Source organism: Arabidopsis thaliana, chromosome 2 (genome assembly GCF_000001735.4).
Source record: "Arabidopsis thaliana chromosome 2, partial sequence".
NCBI lineage: Eukaryota > Viridiplantae > Streptophyta > Magnoliopsida > Brassicales > Brassicaceae > Arabidopsis > Arabidopsis thaliana.
In genome coordinates, this window is record NC_003071.7 from 18,128,365 (window position 1) to 18,143,376 (window position 15,012).

General features: G+C 37.7%; 7 protein-coding genes and 1 long non-coding RNA gene across 15 annotated transcripts; 2 read left to right on the forward strand and 6 right to left on the reverse strand.

Moving 5' to 3' along the window:
- Positions 1–164: 164 nt before the first annotated feature.
- On the reverse strand, positions 165–1,477 carry AT2G43745 (jacalin lectin-like protein). Its single transcript, NM_180070.4, has 2 exons — positions 614–1,477; positions 165–527 (listed from the first exon to the last, which is right to left on the reverse strand). The coding sequence occupies exons 1-2, from the start codon at positions 989–991 to the stop codon at positions 495–497; spliced, it is 411 nt and encodes a 136-aa protein (NP_850401.5). The 5' UTR covers positions 992–1,477; the 3' UTR covers positions 165–494.
- OASB (O-acetylserine (thiol) lyase B) lies at positions 1,071–4,274 on the reverse strand. 2 transcript variants are annotated; one of them, NM_001202816.1, is made up of 11 exons: positions 4,251–4,273; positions 3,716–4,084; positions 3,420–3,529; positions 3,275–3,332; positions 2,908–3,171; positions 2,500–2,637; positions 2,316–2,367; positions 2,151–2,230; positions 1,984–2,043; positions 1,775–1,855; positions 1,071–1,332 (listed from the first exon to the last, which is right to left on the reverse strand). In NM_001202816.1, exons 2-11 carry the CDS (start codon positions 3,956–3,958, stop codon positions 1,240–1,242), a joined length of 1,179 nt encoding a protein of 392 aa, NP_001189745.1. In that variant the 5' UTR covers positions 3,959–4,084; positions 4,251–4,273; the 3' UTR covers positions 1,071–1,239. The 2 variants fall into 2 exon arrangements, with proteins under 2 accessions (NP_001189745.1, NP_181903.1); NM_129937.4 differs by having other exon boundaries at positions 3,716–4,274.
- Positions 4,120–5,704, forward strand: AT2G43760 (molybdopterin biosynthesis MoaE family protein). Of its 3 annotated transcripts, none has more exons than NM_129938.4 (2): positions 4,120–4,717; positions 4,825–5,704. In NM_129938.4, the coding sequence occupies exon 2, from the start codon at positions 4,912–4,914 to the stop codon at positions 5,506–5,508; it is 597 nt and encodes a 198-aa protein (NP_181904.1). In that variant the 5' UTR covers positions 4,120–4,717; positions 4,825–4,911; the 3' UTR covers positions 5,509–5,704. The 3 variants fall into 3 exon arrangements, with proteins under 3 accessions (NP_181904.1, NP_001078051.1, NP_001118518.1); NM_001084582.2 differs by having other exon boundaries at positions 4,120–4,424; NM_001125046.2 differs by having other exon boundaries at positions 4,120–4,329.
- On the reverse strand, positions 5,697–7,672 carry AT2G43770 (Transducin/WD40 repeat-like superfamily protein). Its single transcript, NM_129939.6, has 2 exons — positions 7,528–7,672; positions 5,697–6,974 (listed from the first exon to the last, which is right to left on the reverse strand). Exon 2 carries the CDS (start codon positions 6,937–6,939, stop codon positions 5,908–5,910), a length of 1,032 nt encoding a protein of 343 aa, NP_181905.1. The 5' UTR covers positions 6,940–6,974; positions 7,528–7,672; the 3' UTR covers positions 5,697–5,907.
- Positions 7,673–7,743: 71 nt separating this feature from the next.
- On the reverse strand, positions 7,744–9,439 carry AT2G43780 (cytochrome oxidase assembly protein). 4 transcript variants are annotated; one of them, NM_001337059.1, is made up of 3 exons: positions 9,394–9,439; positions 9,046–9,295; positions 7,818–8,301 (listed from the first exon to the last, which is right to left on the reverse strand). In NM_001337059.1, exon 3 carries the CDS (start codon positions 8,281–8,283, stop codon positions 8,080–8,082), a length of 204 nt encoding a protein of 67 aa, NP_001324091.1. In that variant the 5' UTR covers positions 8,284–8,301; positions 9,046–9,295; positions 9,394–9,439; the 3' UTR covers positions 7,818–8,079. The 4 variants fall into 4 exon arrangements, with proteins under 4 accessions (NP_181906.1, NP_001324091.1, NP_001324092.1 ...); NM_129940.5 differs by lacking the exon at positions 9,394–9,439 and having other exon boundaries at positions 7,744–8,301; positions 9,046–9,300; NM_001337060.1 differs by lacking the exon at positions 9,394–9,439 and having other exon boundaries at positions 7,849–8,301; positions 8,628–9,065.
- A 442-nt stretch (positions 9,440–9,881) lies between these two features.
- Positions 9,882–12,624, forward strand: MPK6 (MAP kinase 6). Its single transcript, NM_129941.4, has 6 exons — positions 9,882–10,345; positions 10,567–10,696; positions 11,146–11,283; positions 11,375–11,707; positions 11,788–11,968; positions 12,157–12,624. Exons 1-6 carry the CDS (start codon positions 10,113–10,115, stop codon positions 12,327–12,329), a joined length of 1,188 nt encoding a protein of 395 aa, NP_181907.1. The 5' UTR covers positions 9,882–10,112; the 3' UTR covers positions 12,330–12,624.
- AT2G09500 lies at positions 10,322–10,588 on the reverse strand. Its single transcript, NR_140549.1, has one exon. It is a non-coding gene; the product is annotated as an other RNA (long non-coding RNA).
- On the reverse strand, positions 12,580–14,071 carry AT2G43795 (corepressor). 2 transcript variants are annotated; one of them, NM_180071.7, is made up of 5 exons: positions 13,936–14,071; positions 13,466–13,567; positions 13,237–13,372; positions 13,076–13,146; positions 12,580–12,978 (listed from the first exon to the last, which is right to left on the reverse strand). In NM_180071.7, exons 2-5 carry the CDS (start codon positions 13,565–13,567, stop codon positions 12,829–12,831), a joined length of 459 nt encoding a protein of 152 aa, NP_850402.2. In that variant the 5' UTR covers positions 13,936–14,071; the 3' UTR covers positions 12,580–12,828. The 2 variants fall into 2 exon arrangements, with proteins under 2 accessions (NP_850402.2, NP_001118519.1); NM_001125047.4 differs by having other exon boundaries at positions 13,076–13,142; positions 13,936–14,005.
- Between the last annotated feature and the right edge of the window lie 941 nt (positions 14,072–15,012).

The following is a 15,012-nucleotide window of genomic DNA, read 5'->3' on the forward strand; positions in this document are numbered from 1 at the left end:
GGTATACTATACATGAAATGATTCGTGACTTCGAATTTTGTCATTTAAACATTTCGTTTTTCATCACAAGAAAATGGAGCACAAATTTACAAAAACAAATAATAAAGGAAGAAATGGGACCATTTTTTATTATTACTTGAGAGTTGAGAAATAGAAAGATGATTGATCCAAAAATGCTACTTTATTTAAGATAAAACTCAACAGGCAACTTGAACTAGGCTACAAGGCTTTCTTGGTCAACTGTTTTCGCGTTTAACAACCATGTCGAGACTTGTAATGGGTCTCAAATACATACCAATCGATGTCAGATGGTATAAATTGTTAGACCCAAAGAAACCACCAAACTCACGTTCATCACATATTGCCGGATCAATATCTATCTTCCAATGATTTGGATAATTGTCGCTTGAACGTCCAATCATATACTCCCCGACGTTAGTGCGAAATGTCAAATTTCTGATCCCTCCACCATGCTTTCTTAGTACTCCACTTAATCAAGTTACATATTCGTCTTGATTCAGTCTCAACTGCGTTTAAACTTCATCAAAAACAAAACTTGACCGGATCTTACGCAAACGCAAAAATAAATAATTGTTATTGACACAAAACTTACAACACGAAAGTTGGAGCCCTCCTCAATGCCACCATGCTGTTTAGACAGGACTAGAGCTCCATTCTCCAAAAAACCAAACTGAATAGACATTATGACTTCGTCGAAAGCAACATATATGTGAGAGATCTTGCGTCCCTCGTAATCCCAACTATCGTCACCCATCACCTCTTCTCCAACACCGTCGTCCCAATAAGTATACTCACATGTCGATTTTTTTCCCACTGATCCTGCTCTTATCATCGCTATATAAGAAGCAGGCACAGAGTACAATAGTTTTAAGTGGAAGGAGAGATATAGATAGGCGAAAGGACGATTATATAGGAGACTGTCTTGTCCAAAACTCGAAGAGTCGTCATAACTTTCATTTATGGATTCCATTGGGAGAAAGCTAAACAAGTTTCCAGGTACATTAAACAAAACGCTCGAAAATTGTGCTCAAGAAGAAGACTCTTCGTTTGACCAAAACCTCTTATGCCTTTATTAATAACAAACACCAAATTGCGTTGCGAATTGTAAATATACACAGTAGACGTAGAGATTTCTGCAGAAACGTCTATTAGAAGAAAAACAATCAGCAATAAATCAAAGAAGAGGTTCCTTGTTGGTCACGAAATTACAGAAGAAAATCAAAGCTCGGGCTGCATTTGCTCGCACTCTTCTCGAATCGACTGGAAAAGCTGGGTCGAGAGGTAACGTTCCCCGAAGCTCGGGAACACAACCTGAAAACCAAGATTCAGCAACTCACATATCAAACTATACATATGATGAATCTGTTATATTTTTTACTCCATACTAAGCTAAAATCCTTTCACTGATTCCCTACGTTGGGCTATAGTAATTGAATAATAAGCTCCTCTCTTGTTCTTTGCAATGACTAGGGTTTGGTGTGGCAGAGAGATTAAGCTCCTCTCTTGTTCTTTGCAATGACTAGGGTTTGGTGTGGCAGAGAGATTAAGGCAACGTAAACGTTCATTAGACGTATAAACCAAACCAACTACTCAAATACAAATGTTAAAATAAGTAGTAAGACTCTAAAAGGACCAAGGTTCATGATTAGATAACTTAAGAACTCTTTTTCTATATCATTCAGTGGTTGGTCACAGATACAAGACTAGGTTTTGGTCCATAAAGAAATTATGATGAAGAACATTGAGGACTTACGGCTATGAGTTTCCCGGCATTTTCAGGTCTCTTTGCAACCTGGATTGCAGCAGCAGCAGCAGCTCCAGAAGATATACCAACCTGAAAAGGTTATAGTCGTTTACTAATCGTCATAGATTTCTCATATGCATTTACATTCGTTTTCTATCTTTTATAAAGAGTGTTCCCACTAACAAATAAGTCAAACAGAATAACAAATATAGACTAACCAACAAGCCTTCCTGGAGAGCTAGTTGCTTCGAGGTTTCAATAGCTTCCTCACTGGAAATCTGATAAGAAGCAACAAAACAGGTGAAGTTAAAAAGGAAAATTGTTGCTTGCTGAAAGTGAAAAAGATGAATGTATAGTTATAGAGAACCAAACCAACAGATCATACCGCTATGTATTCATCTACAATAGCCAGATCCAAATTCTTGGGTACAAATCCAGCTCCAATTCCTTGAATCTTGTGAGGTCCTGCATTTCAAATACATGTCAAATAAACGCAAGATAAAAAGAATAACGTGCCAGAGAAACAAGAAAAACAAAATCACTGCCTTACCGGGTTTTCCACCAGAAAGTATAGCACTTTCCGTGGGTTCGACACCAATAACCTGGTACAAGTAAACATCAACTAATTAAATATAACTACAAGTACAAGTAAACATCAACTAAATCTAATTACGGAGGTTATAACATCTACAGTTGATTCCAGCTGATATGCTACAAGCCCTCTTGCTATGTACCTTCAATTCAGGTTTTCTTTCTTTAATGAATCGACCAACACCAGTGATAGTTCCACCAGTTCCAATCCCCGCAACCAATATATCGATTTTGCCTCTTGTATCTTCCCAAATCTCAGGACCAGTCGTCTCATAATGAATCTGCATTTAATCTTATATCAAAACACTAACAAATACTTGCAGCTTTTACCAATGGAACCAGTGAATCCCAGATATAATCGTGATGATTCAAAACTGTATACCATAGAAACTCTACAACAATCCAAAAGGAAGTGCGGAAGAATTTCACTATCATCTCTAATGAACCCTTTCACACACCACCTCTTACTACTGTACAAGGCCAGAAGTAATCGTAGCTCATAATTCATGTCACAGTTAGAGAGTATGATGAAACAAGAAGTAATTACAGACCTTGGGATTGGCAGGGTTGTCAAACTGTTGGAGCATGTAGGAATTGGGAGTTTTTTTCAAGATTTCTTCAGCCTTCTGAATTGCTCCAGTCATACCTTTTGCAGGTTCAGTTAACACAAGCTCAGCTCCAAATGCCCTCAAAAGAACCCGCCTTTCCAAACTCATGGACGCAGGCATCGTCAAGATAAGTTTATAGCCTTTTGAAGCAGCAATGAATGCAAGGCCAATCCCTGTGTTCCCACTCGTAGATTCCACAAGAACACTCTAAAACATTTGCAGCAAGAAAACAAAATCAGAGGGCTTGACAGTTGACACTCAATACAGAATCATTCAACAACAATAAAAGGTCAAATCCATAATCAAATACCTTTCCAGGTGTTATAAGTCCTTTCTCTTCAGCATCAGTAATCATACTGTACCCAATCCTGAAATCACCACAACAACACAAGCTCAGAATGTATAAATGTGAAAGATAGCAAAACCAAAATCAAATTATATTTGGATACACAAACCTATCCTTGACACTGCAACATGGTTCCATGATCTCAAGCTTAGCAGCAACACTTGCAACACAGCCCTTGACTACATTGTTCAAGTACACCATCGGAGTTTTCCCAATAAGCTGAATCAATTCATAACATTCAGAAAGAATATAAAAAAATTAGAAACGAAATCAAAATTCAAAGAAGTCAAATTTACAAGACTAATAATACTCAGTTAGTTTATATCTTCCCCTAAATTGACAAAATTGATCACCAATTTAGATTTCCTCTGTCTCTATCCAAATGCAAACGAAACACAATCTAACCTGAGCGGCGTTATCGGCGATATTGAGCCCTTCAACACCAGCTTCTGGCTTGATAGATACAGCCTTGCACACAACATCACTCCGGCTCTGTCTCTTGAGCGTGAAAGCAGCTGAGGAAACATCGAAAGCAGCAGCCTTTCGAGAGGATAAGGAGAGAGAAGAGAGCTCTGGCGAGTATTTGAAAGGACGGTGGCGAGAAGTCAACGGATTAAGGAGAAAAGCAGAGGAAGATGTCGCCGCCATGACTTGCTCTTTTGCTTCAGTGTATCTTCCTCACTTTCCGAATATTGTACACAGAGAGAAGTAGAGAGAGACTAGAGATGCGGTTTAAACTTGAAGACACTGACTGATTAGATGATCGCACTGTAGCTGCAAAACGACGTCGCTGTTTAATTTCTAAATAAAAAAATCATTTTGGCATCTTCTTTCTACAAGATTTATCCTTTTTCCTTGAATGGTAAAACAGAGTATCTGGAGAAAAGAAGAGACTTTGAAATTGAATTAGTAAAGTTTTGTTTTTTACAATCTCACCAACCTACTAGTCTGATCCAACAAGAAGGTGAATATAGAGCACATGTTCTTCTTCATCATGCAGCCCTACCAAACTCTCAAAGGTCAGATAAAATCTTTCTGGATCTCTTTTTGTTCTTTGCCTTCTTTTAATTTCTGGGTAGCTGTTAAAGTTATTACAAACTTTTAGTGTAGTAAGGTACTGAAAGAGACGATTCTTCTTTGTCGTTATCTCTGTCTTTCTATGATTCTATCCATTCGATCCTCAATCTTACAAAAACTCGAACTTTGGTCAGTTTTGTAGACGAGTTTTGTGCCTTTGCTGTTTTTGTCTGATTCAATAAAAATTGACCGATTTGGCAAATTCTTAATCCGATTTGAGACATCGTTTTTTGAGTTTGTTCATTGGTCCACTATTCTCCTACTTTGTTGATTTGACTCTTCCATTTCTGGATTAGTAAGATGTGATTGCCATTAGATTGCGCAAGAAAGGTTCCTCATTTGCTCTGTTTGCCTTTGACTAAACAAATTGTCTGTTTGATTAGTTTTGGATGATAGGTGATGAGATAGTCATGGTTGTTTATTTCCTCCAATTGCAGGTTAGAATTTGCTATCGGATCATCTGCTAAGCTTGGTTTACTCTTCCTAGAACATCGATTGTATCGAGGTTTACTATTGGATCAAAGATGTCTGCAGAGGAGAAGAACCTTATAGAGATCTTGGAGGAAGGTCACAAAGTCGATGTTGTTAAGTACATTGATTATGTCAGTGCCCCTCAAGCTGGTGCTATTGCGACATTCTCAGGCACTACAAGAGACATGTTCGAGGGCAAGACAGTGTTGGAGTTAAGGTATGAAGCATATGTGCCAATGGCCACACGATGCCTCAGCTCGATCTGTACAACTGCTAGATCAACTTGGGATATCCACAAGATTGCTGTTGCTCACCGTCTTGGACCAGTTCCTGTTGGAGAAACTAGCGTGCTCATTGCGGTCTCATCTGTTCACCGTGCAGATGGTTTAGATGCTTGCAAGTTCTTGATCGACGAGTTGAAGGCATCGGTTCCGATATGGAAGAAAGAGGTTTACACTAATGGAGAGATTTGGAAGGAGAATTCTGAGTTTATGGAGAAAAGATTGGAGCTTGCAGAGAAAAGAGACAGCATTGTAAAAAAAACTGTGGTTGAAGAACATAGAAGAAGAGGTTGCTGTGGAAGCAAAGTTAGAGTAGAAGAAGATGAAGAGCATAAAGATATTACAGGAGATAACAAATCTTCTTCTTGATCACTTGTAGCAGTAACACTGTTTCGCTTTTTACTTTCAATAGACAAACTTTCTTAAGCACATTGTTGAATCTAAAGACTTATATGCGTTAGTTGGTTACTGGACTGGGCTTATACTTGCTACTGCTTGAATCTGTAAGAATCTAATCGAAGATACTGCAAGATTGTAATACCAAAGATAACAATTTTAAGGAGAACTAAAATGATGACCTCATCTGTTAAAGTAGAAGAAGATAAAGAGCGTAATGAAGATATTACAGGAGATAACAAATCTTGATTACTTGTACCAAAGAGCAATGTTTCGTTTTTTCTTTCAATAAACAAAATGTCTCAAAGCACATCGTCGATTCTAAAGACTTCAATTCCACTTAGAGTTGCAAAGGTTTCACAGCTTTGAAATTCAGATCTCTCCCAAGTAGATATTTTTATCACTACTGCAAGATCCAATGATAGGCTCGGTTGGGTGGAAAACACACTCATTGACAGAACCGGTATGGCCTGGGAGCTTATATATAGTGCGCCGACTGGTTGTGTCCCAGATATGAACCATACGGTCTGAGCTACCGGCAGTAACTTTTGTACCATCAGGTGACCATGAACATTTCAGCAGGTTCTTCTCAAAGTTGTGTTGATGCCCCTCAAAGATCTTTACACATCGGTTTTGTGGAGCATAAGGACGCATGTCCCACACACAGAGCTTGTTGTCCATTCCATTAGTGAGAAGGTAGGAACCGTCTGGGCTTAAGCTCATACCTGTGATTGTATCTTGATGGCCCTCAAGTGTCATGGTGGCTTCACCTTTTCTCAAGTCCCAAACCTTAACATCATTGTCTACACCACCAGTGAAAATCTTATCAGCTGCATCTGAGAAACTGACTGCAGTGATTTGGTATTTATCAGGAAATGTTTGTATGGCTCCTCTTTGACGCATGTCCCAAAGCTTGGCAGTTCCATCATCAGATCCACTGATGATAAGAGGTGGCCCTCTACGTGTAGGACAGCAAGAATTCACAAACGATGAATGTTCAGCCATCTTCTTGATTTGTTTCCCAGTCTCAACATCCCAAGCCCTTACAGTTTTATCCGGACTAGCTGATACAATCTGGGAGCCATCACTGGTCCAATGAAGATCAAGGATGGCGTTCTTGTGACCTTTCAAAACCATGAAGTTTTTGCAGTCCCCGTGAACTCTCCAGAGGAAGATTTCTCTGTCATGGGATCCAGATGCAATCAGAGTTCCAGCAGGATTGAACTTCATGGTATAGACAGCACTCGGATGTCCACTTAGCAACATGATAGGTGCTTCCAAGCTCGAGGTCCGGTTCTTGCCATTGGGACCAGGTCCTTGAGAAGCACTGTGTGGGACGGTAGACCATTCCATCGGCCTAGGACCTGACAAAGCAGTCTCATTCTCTCTTGACATGATTTCCATCTTAGCCTACTTCTCACTGGTAATCAAGTTAGAACCTGGATTCCATGAGAAAACGAATCAGAAGATTGAGCGAATTATAACAATATTCACACAGCTGTGTAGCTTTTATAGATATCTCAATTTCAAAATTTTCAAGCCATTAATCAATATAACATCCGAAAAGCAGATAGTAAACACCAAGAAGTATCATGAAACCTGCACATTCTAAGTAAAGCCTACAAAAGCAAAAGGTTGCAATGTTTATTCTCAAGCCGCAAGTAAATAAACACAGATCATTAAGAAATCGATATCTCTCTAAAACTTGTTGTGGTTTTGCACCAGAGACGAAAAAAGGACTTCAAGTCCGGTTACAGAGATCTCACAGATTCAATTTTGACATAAAGCAAAGCAACCACTAACACCAAATTTAGTACTAGCAGCTCGATTCGTCTCAAAATCGAAACATACATGCATGATTCACCTCCCATTATATTACAGACAGTGAAGAGTTCAAGAAAAAAAGCTTGATAGATACCAAAATTCCAGCAGAAGACTTCATAGAACGAAATTACTTAAAAGAGTAACCCTACATAGAAAGAAGTTACGCACCGAAGTCAAAGGAAGGGGAGGGAGGCACGAATCGCTCGGTGTCGTCGCAAAATTACCGGAACCCTAAACCCAGAGAGAAAAAGCTCGCGAGAAAGAGGAAGAGAGAGATTCAGAAATTAAACAAGTCTGTATTTAATTTTGGTTTATTTGCAAAATATTGATAAGACCCTATTTTATGACGGAATGAACCCGATACTATTCTTTTTGTCAAAATAACCCATCTCCTGCATGTTTTTTGGGCTGACAAATTGGGTTTCTTTTGATTGATTTTGACGGCGTAGTAACAGAAATTTATGGATAGCCACACCTTAGCTTAGACCAAACGTTTAGGTACAAAGAGTATGATAAAGTTGAGAACTTAAGACAATGTCAAGAACATCAAAACCATGTCCTGATCATACATTCTCTTGTTTAATCAATGTATTATAGATTGGACTGAGACTCAAACACAGATGCCACTCGATGTCAGAAACGAGCCACTTTCGTGACAAAAGAAGCTTGGAAAGCAAAGATAAATAACGGGTTTGGTTGGACATATCAAGCCAGTGAGGATTAGACCTTAGATGGAACCTTGGTGTCAGTGTCCACCTGTTTTTGGCCTTCGAACTTGTCTATAGCCACTTGAAGCTCGTCTGTGCCACCAACCGCCCTCATTGTGTAGAAGTATACCCCAAAAACAAAAGCTGTCAAGCCACCAGCTACAACCGTGTTCTTGCCTTTTGGGCCTAGGTAACTAAAACCTGGAAATCCCGCCATTACTTCAAAGTCTTTAACCTGCAAGATCCAATGTGTCACATGTTACAGAAGAGACCCAAGTATCAGAAGTATTAGATTATGTTATATCTTCAATATCACAGTTTCATAAATACTAAGATGAGGAATAACAAGAGAGAACTCTGAAGCATGATATAACAACTTTTGATTACTCTTTTTAACATTGCAGAAGTGACTCCAGAAGCCCTGAGGCATCGCAGGACATTGACATATTGTTCATATAGTGAAAAACAGATTACACAGATTGAATACGACGAATTTTCGAATTGTTATACTTATACCTCATCCTAAGAACTACTACGCCAAGAGTAAGTGATAGTACTCACAACGAGATCAAAGATGAGTACAATCATGGTATGAATGAACAACTGAAAGTTGCAAAACATTTCAGCAAAATAGAACTTTCTTCTGCATCATAATGGAAACGGAGAGAAAATCAATTGGTCACATTCATGCCCATCAGTCTAACATAATTGTCCACAAAATCAGCGCACTTCCCTTTAACGAGTCAATCAACCATAAATCATCAACCAAAGCAAAAATAAAGGCAATTAGAAACCTAACTCTACATCTATACATCCAAAGCTAACATCTTTTAAACGCAGGCTACTGTTACTCAACCAAAGTTCTCAAAACCAGATCAAAATGTCAAAATGAAAGGAGAGCAGAAAATATCAATCAAAAATTGGTTCTTTAAGCAAATTACTCCAAAGTCCACAAAATTAAAATGGAATCGAAAGGAACCTGGTGATGAAGGTTTGATGATCACTCGAAAATCCGAAAGATACAACAAAGCTGATATTTTTTTCTTCTACAGAGAATCGTGCCTAAATGCGACAGAAGCCTAAAGTTTCCCTATTTAGTTGACAACTGGTTCGGTGACGCTTAGTGTCGTGGCCACTTACCAATCTATCGAAAACCCTAAACCCAGTAAGAGCTCTCGTGTGAAAGAGGGATAGAGGCAGAAAGCAAGCCGTCTCGAGTTCGAACCCAACTGTATAACACAAGAGAAGAGATTTATTGCTTCATTATGTAAAAAATATTGAGATGATCCTTGTAATTTTGGAATATTATCAAATTGAACCACCATACTTTTTAAAAATCCAAATAACCCTCAACCAAGCATGTTTCATGTTGTGGCCTCATTCACACTATACGACTATCAAGTTCATCGAAATTCTTGATAGAGAACTTTAAATACTTAAATAGTTAATTTAGATACTATCTAATAACTTTTGGCGGTTTATAAGTTTTTGTGTTTTTCAATCTACATAAAATTTAGCGATTTTTCATGTTACAAAAATAATCTCAAAATTAAAGTACAACCCAAAAACATAATATCAATGATAATAACTACATTTATCTATGATTCATTTTCACCCAACATTTACATTCAAAAAAATGCTGTTGTTACTTGTTAATGATAACGATTAAGGAAGGAAGTCAATGGAACAAAAAAAAAAATGGTGATAAGTCAATGTAAAACGATGCCGTTTGTAACCATAACAGTGTTAAACATGAGAATAAAGGATCAAACTTTGAACAGTGGCTTGCTTGCTTGCTTACACACACGGGTCAAGTGAAGACCCAAAAAAAAATAAAAAAATTAATAGATCCGTACGCACATGACTTTCACTTCTTGTCTCTCAGATCTGTTTTGACCCCAAAACCAACGAATATCAATTTCTCCAATTTCATTCATAATTCACTCACCCCAAAATTACAAAAAAAAAAAAAAAAAAAGATTTTCCATTTCCCTCTTCTCGATCCACCACCACCACCAACCTCAAAAGCTTTCATCTTTACCGGTCATGGACGGTGGTTCAGGTCAACCGGCGGCTGATACAGAGATGACAGAAGCTCCTGGAGGTTTTCCCGCGGCGGCTCCATCGCCTCAGATGCCTGGGATTGAGAATATTCCGGCGACTCTTAGCCATGGTGGTAGGTTTATTCAGTATAACATATTTGGAAACATCTTCGAGGTCACCGCTAAGTATAAGCCTCCGATCATGCCTATTGGCAAGGGTGCTTATGGCATCGTTTGGTAATTTTTCTCCGATTCTTTTGATTTTTGGCTTTTGCTTCTAATTGAAATAAAAAATGATTTTTGTTGATTGGGTTTTGGTAAAGTTGGTTACTTTTGATCCGCAATTTGTAAAATTGATTCCTTTGTATCGTTTTTGAGCTCTAATTATGATTGGGATTTATTTTTGTTTCAATGAAAGCTTTATCCTTTTGTGGTTTTATTTGATTTTGATTTTGCAGTTCGGCTATGAATTCTGAAACTAACGAGAGCGTTGCGATTAAGAAAATTGCTAACGCTTTTGACAATAAGATTGATGCTAAGAGGACTCTCCGTGAGATCAAGCTGCTTCGTCACATGGATCATGAAAATGTCAGTTTTTGCTCTTTCTTTGTTAACTAAGAGTCATCTGTTTATAGAGTCTTATGTAGAACATAATAGGATTGTAGATTTAAATACACTCGAAACATGGTAACTACTAGCTGATGCAAAATTGTTTAGGTAAATAGATGATGTATATATTTGATTGATATTGTATGGGCTGATTAGGTTCTGTGTATGAATGTGTTGTATCTGGTGGTTGCTTATTGCATTTAGATTTAAGGGAATATACATGAATGTTGACACAGTGTGCTTGTATTTTTTTCGGTTTGATACGGATTGTTTCGCGCTTATTCAGTAGTATGATCTTTTCCATCTGCGTCAAGATTTTAAATTCTAGAAATCAAATCGTAAAATGTAACCGTTTATCTATGTTGGCGTTTGCAACGTGTAAAACATTTCCGATTGATAAAACACTTACCATCTTTCTGTTAAATCAGATTGTTGCAATCAGAGATATTATCCCGCCACCATTAAGAAACGCTTTCAACGATGTTTACATCGCGTATGAGTTAATGGACACTGATCTCCATCAAATCATTCGGTCAAATCAAGCATTATCCGAAGAACATTGCCAGGTTTTGAGTTTTGAGATTGTTTGTTGACCTATATAACTCGACTTGAAAACGGGGACTAATTGAACTCCATTTCACTTGTCTCTTTGTGCAGTATTTTCTTTACCAGATCCTCCGTGGATTGAAATACATTCACTCTGCAAATGTGCTTCACAGGGATTTGAAACCAAGTAATCTCCTCCTGAACGCAAACTGCGACCTAAAAATCTGCGATTTTGGGCTAGCTCGAGTCACTTCTGAGAGTGATTTCATGACTGAATATGTTGTCACGAGATGGTACCGTGCACCAGAGCTTCTCTTAAACTCTTCTGATTATACTGCAGCTATCGATGTTTGGTCTGTAGGCTGTATTTTCATGGAGTTAATGGACCGTAAGCCACTCTTCCCTGGACGAGATCATGTCCATCAGCTTCGCTTGCTCATGGAGGTAAGTAGTAACCCTTCTTTGACCCAAAAATAAGCTTTGAAGCACTAAAGAAACAGACCGAGACCATTTTCTTTTTGCAGCTCATAGGAACTCCATCAGAAGAAGAGCTCGAGTTCTTGAACGAAAACGCAAAGCGATACATAAGACAGCTTCCACCTTATCCTCGCCAATCCATCACTGATAAGTTCCCGACAGTGCATCCTTTAGCTATAGACCTTATCGAGAAGATGTTAACATTTGATCCTAGACGGAGAATCACAGGTTAGTCCCTAACCTCTATACCATTTTTAACTTGCAAAATAACTGGAATTGCTTGTACGGATCATTCCAAAATCCCGAAAAAAGATTCAATCTAGTGAAGGAATAATAATAATGAGTTCTTGGTTATTTAAGAGTTAGTTAGTAGTCATCACCTCTTATTGATTCTTGATTCTCGATTCTTGATTCAGTTTTAGACGCATTGGCCCATCCATACCTGAACTCGTTGCACGACATAAGCGATGAGCCAGAGTGTACAATACCTTTCAACTTTGATTTTGAAAACCATGCACTCTCAGAGGAGCAGATGAAGGAACTAATCTACCGCGAGGCGCTTGCTTTCAATCCAGAATATCAGCAATAGTTTGAAGAACAGCATTTGGGAGATGAAGATGAGATAAGGGTTTGGCGTTATTTGGTTTGGACAACATTCTTAAAAGGAGGAAAGATCATTGTTTGTCTTTTGTGTATACTTGTGAGAGATGTTGAAGGGGATGGGTCTCAAACTTTATATTTCAGTCTTTTGGATAATTTGTTCTCTCTGTTTTTTTTTTTCCTATTCGTATTTGTAATTTGCCCTCATTTTGTTGTTGCAGTTATTTAAGACTTAAATTGTCTCAGAAATAGTTATGTTATGATAGCCCACCTTCAATTCCTCTACAAAATACTTGCCATTACTGTCAGCTTTCTTGTTTTATAAAACAGCAGGGAGAGAAATATTGCAGGGAGATGAGGATAGTACAAATCATGTCCTCGGGGTGAAAATTGAGCATTTGATGAACACAATCTCAAGTCTTGCACTGTGTCAACTCTTAAGACTGCCAAAGAATTTTGATTGTGGTGCAGGACCATCAGCCTCATCTTTACTTTGGTTTTGAGTGTCTGCCTCTAGACTTGTGTTTCCTCTCCCTCTTTGGCCTCTTAGAACTTGACCTTGACTTCCTAGATTCGTCTTTGTCACTACTTGAAGATTCAGAAGATGAGCTTGAGTCTGATGATCGCCTTTTCGAATGCTGCAAATCAATAAACACAATGTAAGCTAAAAGCTTCAAGCCAACAGAATTATAGAAGATGTTCAAACTAAACTCGATGCAGTTGTTATGTAAGCACCTTTCTCTTTTTGCTTTTCTTCCTCTTGGAATCTCTGCACTTTCTATCTGTGAGCTCTCTCTCCTTCCTATCTGTAAGATCAAATGGCATATTAGAAAAGCAAGACTCGAACTGCGGATTGTATGACATTCCATCTGCTTAAATTTATTGTAAGTGTATACCTTTCCTGGATATGTCACTAGAATAGTTCCTTCCCTTAGAGAGCTTCATTGCCCTTTCAGCATCTAGCTGAGCTCTATACTCACGCATCAATTTATCGGTATCTGCTTCGACTTCTTGCTTTTTCAATTCTTCTTCCTAAAGAGCGGTCACATGAAGCATATAGAGTGAGAAACATTTCTTATCTGTCGATGCTCCTAAAAACATCGATTTATCGATCAGCAGCTATACCTTTTGCTTCTGCTTATATTCTTCCCAAGTAAGAGTGTGTGTAGTCTTGAGACTGGCCAAACGAGCTGCATGCCATTCTGGTGAATGAAATGAACCATCCATCTGCGACTCGCCTCATCAGAAATGTTTTGGTAACAAGATAATAAGCATAAACATAACAATCTAGCCAGATTAACATGACAGAGAGAGGAACAAAGTAGCCCTAAACAAAGAAACGTTTTAAAACGTGATATTTAGCGTTTTGTTGTTTTGTTAAGGATAATATTTAGCGTTTTGAAGTTCAGATGGATTTGTTTGGGCTATTTTCACCTATCCACTCTTGTAATAGTCTCTATATATCCCATGTTATCACGACGTCAATAACATTTTATGAACTTATATTCCATAGAAAAGAATACTTTGAACATGAAACGATTATTAAAAAAAAGGCTATGGAGGATGTTGAAGTTTAAAGTAAAAAGGTGTTATACCTCGCCGTGACCAATGTACTGATCTTAATCCTCCTGAAATTAGACGAAAAGCTCTATAGTTGGCTGACCTAAAGAGGGGAATGTGTGTGCTATCGGATCATAAAGCCTTTGGTAAGTGGCTTGTTTCCATTCCATTTTGAAGATGCTATAAAGGATCTCTTTGATCACATTTTTACAGATTTTTTTCAAGATGGCAATAAAGAGGCTGATAGGATAGTCAAAGAATCACATTTCTATAAAAGTGTGTACTAAGGTTCTATTCCATTGTGCCGGATTGGTTAAAATTGTATGTCAAGAAGGCTCATTAGTCTTCATTGTATTAAATATTGGAGTAATGAATTCAAGGGATCATATAATGTTTTGTTGAGAAAACGGTCCATATTGTTTTATAATGGGCCTAAAGCCTCGTTATAGTAATCGTTATTTTGCAAATAAAACCAAACTATACACGAGCTTATACAACAAATGTCACATTTAAACATAGTTTCTTTAAGAAAAAGAACTAATCATTTCTAGTGAATTATTCAAGTGAAACTAAAAAGAAAAGAAGAAAAAAAAATCTAGATGAAGCAAGCTAAAGCTATTGTAGCACTTTAGCTTTGGCTTTCCTATTTTTGCCAACTTTTACTCTTTTTTATTTAGTTTTCTTTTACTTTTTTTCCCACAAAAATCCAATCCTATGCAAAAGATTTTGCCTTTCACGTCGTTTGGAGCACGATTCACTCTAAAAGGTACGTTTTCTCACAAGTACCCCCAAAAAAGTTGCATACTCAATATACACACAAGCTAATAGTATAAATCACTTGCTTGAAGAATTTGAAATCACTGACGAAAATAATAAGCTCCTTTTACTTTCTTCTCTAGTTTCAAAACGTTAAATACTTTATATTGTTTTTGTTTGTCAACGTACTTTATATTTTACAATTTTCAATACATAAATCATAGCTTTTTATTATCTCCAAAGTTGTTCTCTTTAAAGAAGAAACTCCAATCAAAAATCTCACGTTTGAATGATGATGCAAACAATCACATTTAAATTCTACAATAAATAGTGATAGAGATAATTCATTATTTCAT

Excerpts from the sequence above, each read along its gene's own strand:
- AT2G43745 (NM_180070.4), bottom strand. The coding sequence starts at position 991 with ATGGAATCCATAAATGAAAGTTATGACGACTCTTCGAGTTTTGGACAA. Across the intron at positions 528-613 it reads AGGGCTCCAACTTTCGTGTT|TTGAGACTGAATCAAGACGA; the intron begins GTAAGTTTTGTG and ends GTTTAAACGCAG.
- OASB (NM_129937.4), bottom strand. The coding sequence starts at position 3,958 with ATGGCGGCGACATCTTCCTCTGCTTTTCTCCTTAATCCGTTGACTTCT. Across the intron at positions 3,530-3,715 it reads TCGCCGATAACGCCGCTCAG|CTTATTGGGAAAACTCCGAT; the intron begins GTTAGATTGTGT and ends GAATTGATTCAG. Across the intron at positions 1,856-1,983 it reads CTCTCCAGGAAGGCTTGTTG|GTTGGTATATCTTCTGGAGC; the intron begins GTTAGTCTATAT and ends TAACCTTTTCAG.
- AT2G43760 (NM_129938.4), top strand. The coding sequence starts at position 4,912 with ATGTCTGCAGAGGAGAAGAACCTTATAGAGATCTTGGAGGAAGGTCAC.
- AT2G43770 (NM_129939.6), bottom strand. The coding sequence starts at position 6,939 with ATGGAAATCATGTCAAGAGAGAATGAGACTGCTTTGTCAGGTCCTAGG.
- AT2G43780 (NM_001337060.1), bottom strand. The coding sequence starts at position 8,687 with ATGTTTTGCAACTTTCAGTTGTTCATTCATACCATGATTGTACTCATC. Across the intron at positions 8,302-8,627 it reads TACTCATCTTTGATCTCGTT|GTTAAAGACTTTGAAGTAAT; the intron begins GTGAGTACTATC and ends TGGATCTTGCAG.
- MPK6 (NM_129941.4), top strand. The coding sequence starts at position 10,113 with ATGGACGGTGGTTCAGGTCAACCGGCGGCTGATACAGAGATGACAGAA. Across the intron at positions 11,284-11,374 it reads TATCCGAAGAACATTGCCAG|TATTTTCTTTACCAGATCCT; the intron begins GTTTTGAGTTTT and ends CTCTTTGTGCAG. Across the intron at positions 11,708-11,787 it reads AGCTTCGCTTGCTCATGGAG|CTCATAGGAACTCCATCAGA; the intron begins GTAAGTAGTAAC and ends TTCTTTTTGCAG.
- AT2G43795 (NM_001125047.4), bottom strand. The coding sequence starts at position 13,567 with ATGGATGGTTCATTTCATTCACCAGAATGGCATGCAGCTCGTTTGGCC. Across the intron at positions 13,373-13,465 it reads AATATAAGCAGAAGCAAAAG|GAAGAAGAATTGAAAAAGCA; the intron begins GTATAGCTGCTG and ends ACCGCTCTTTAG. Across the intron at positions 12,979-13,075 it reads AGAAAAGCAAAAAGAGAAAG|CATTCGAAAAGGCGATCATC; the intron begins GTGCTTACATAA and ends ATTGATTTGCAG.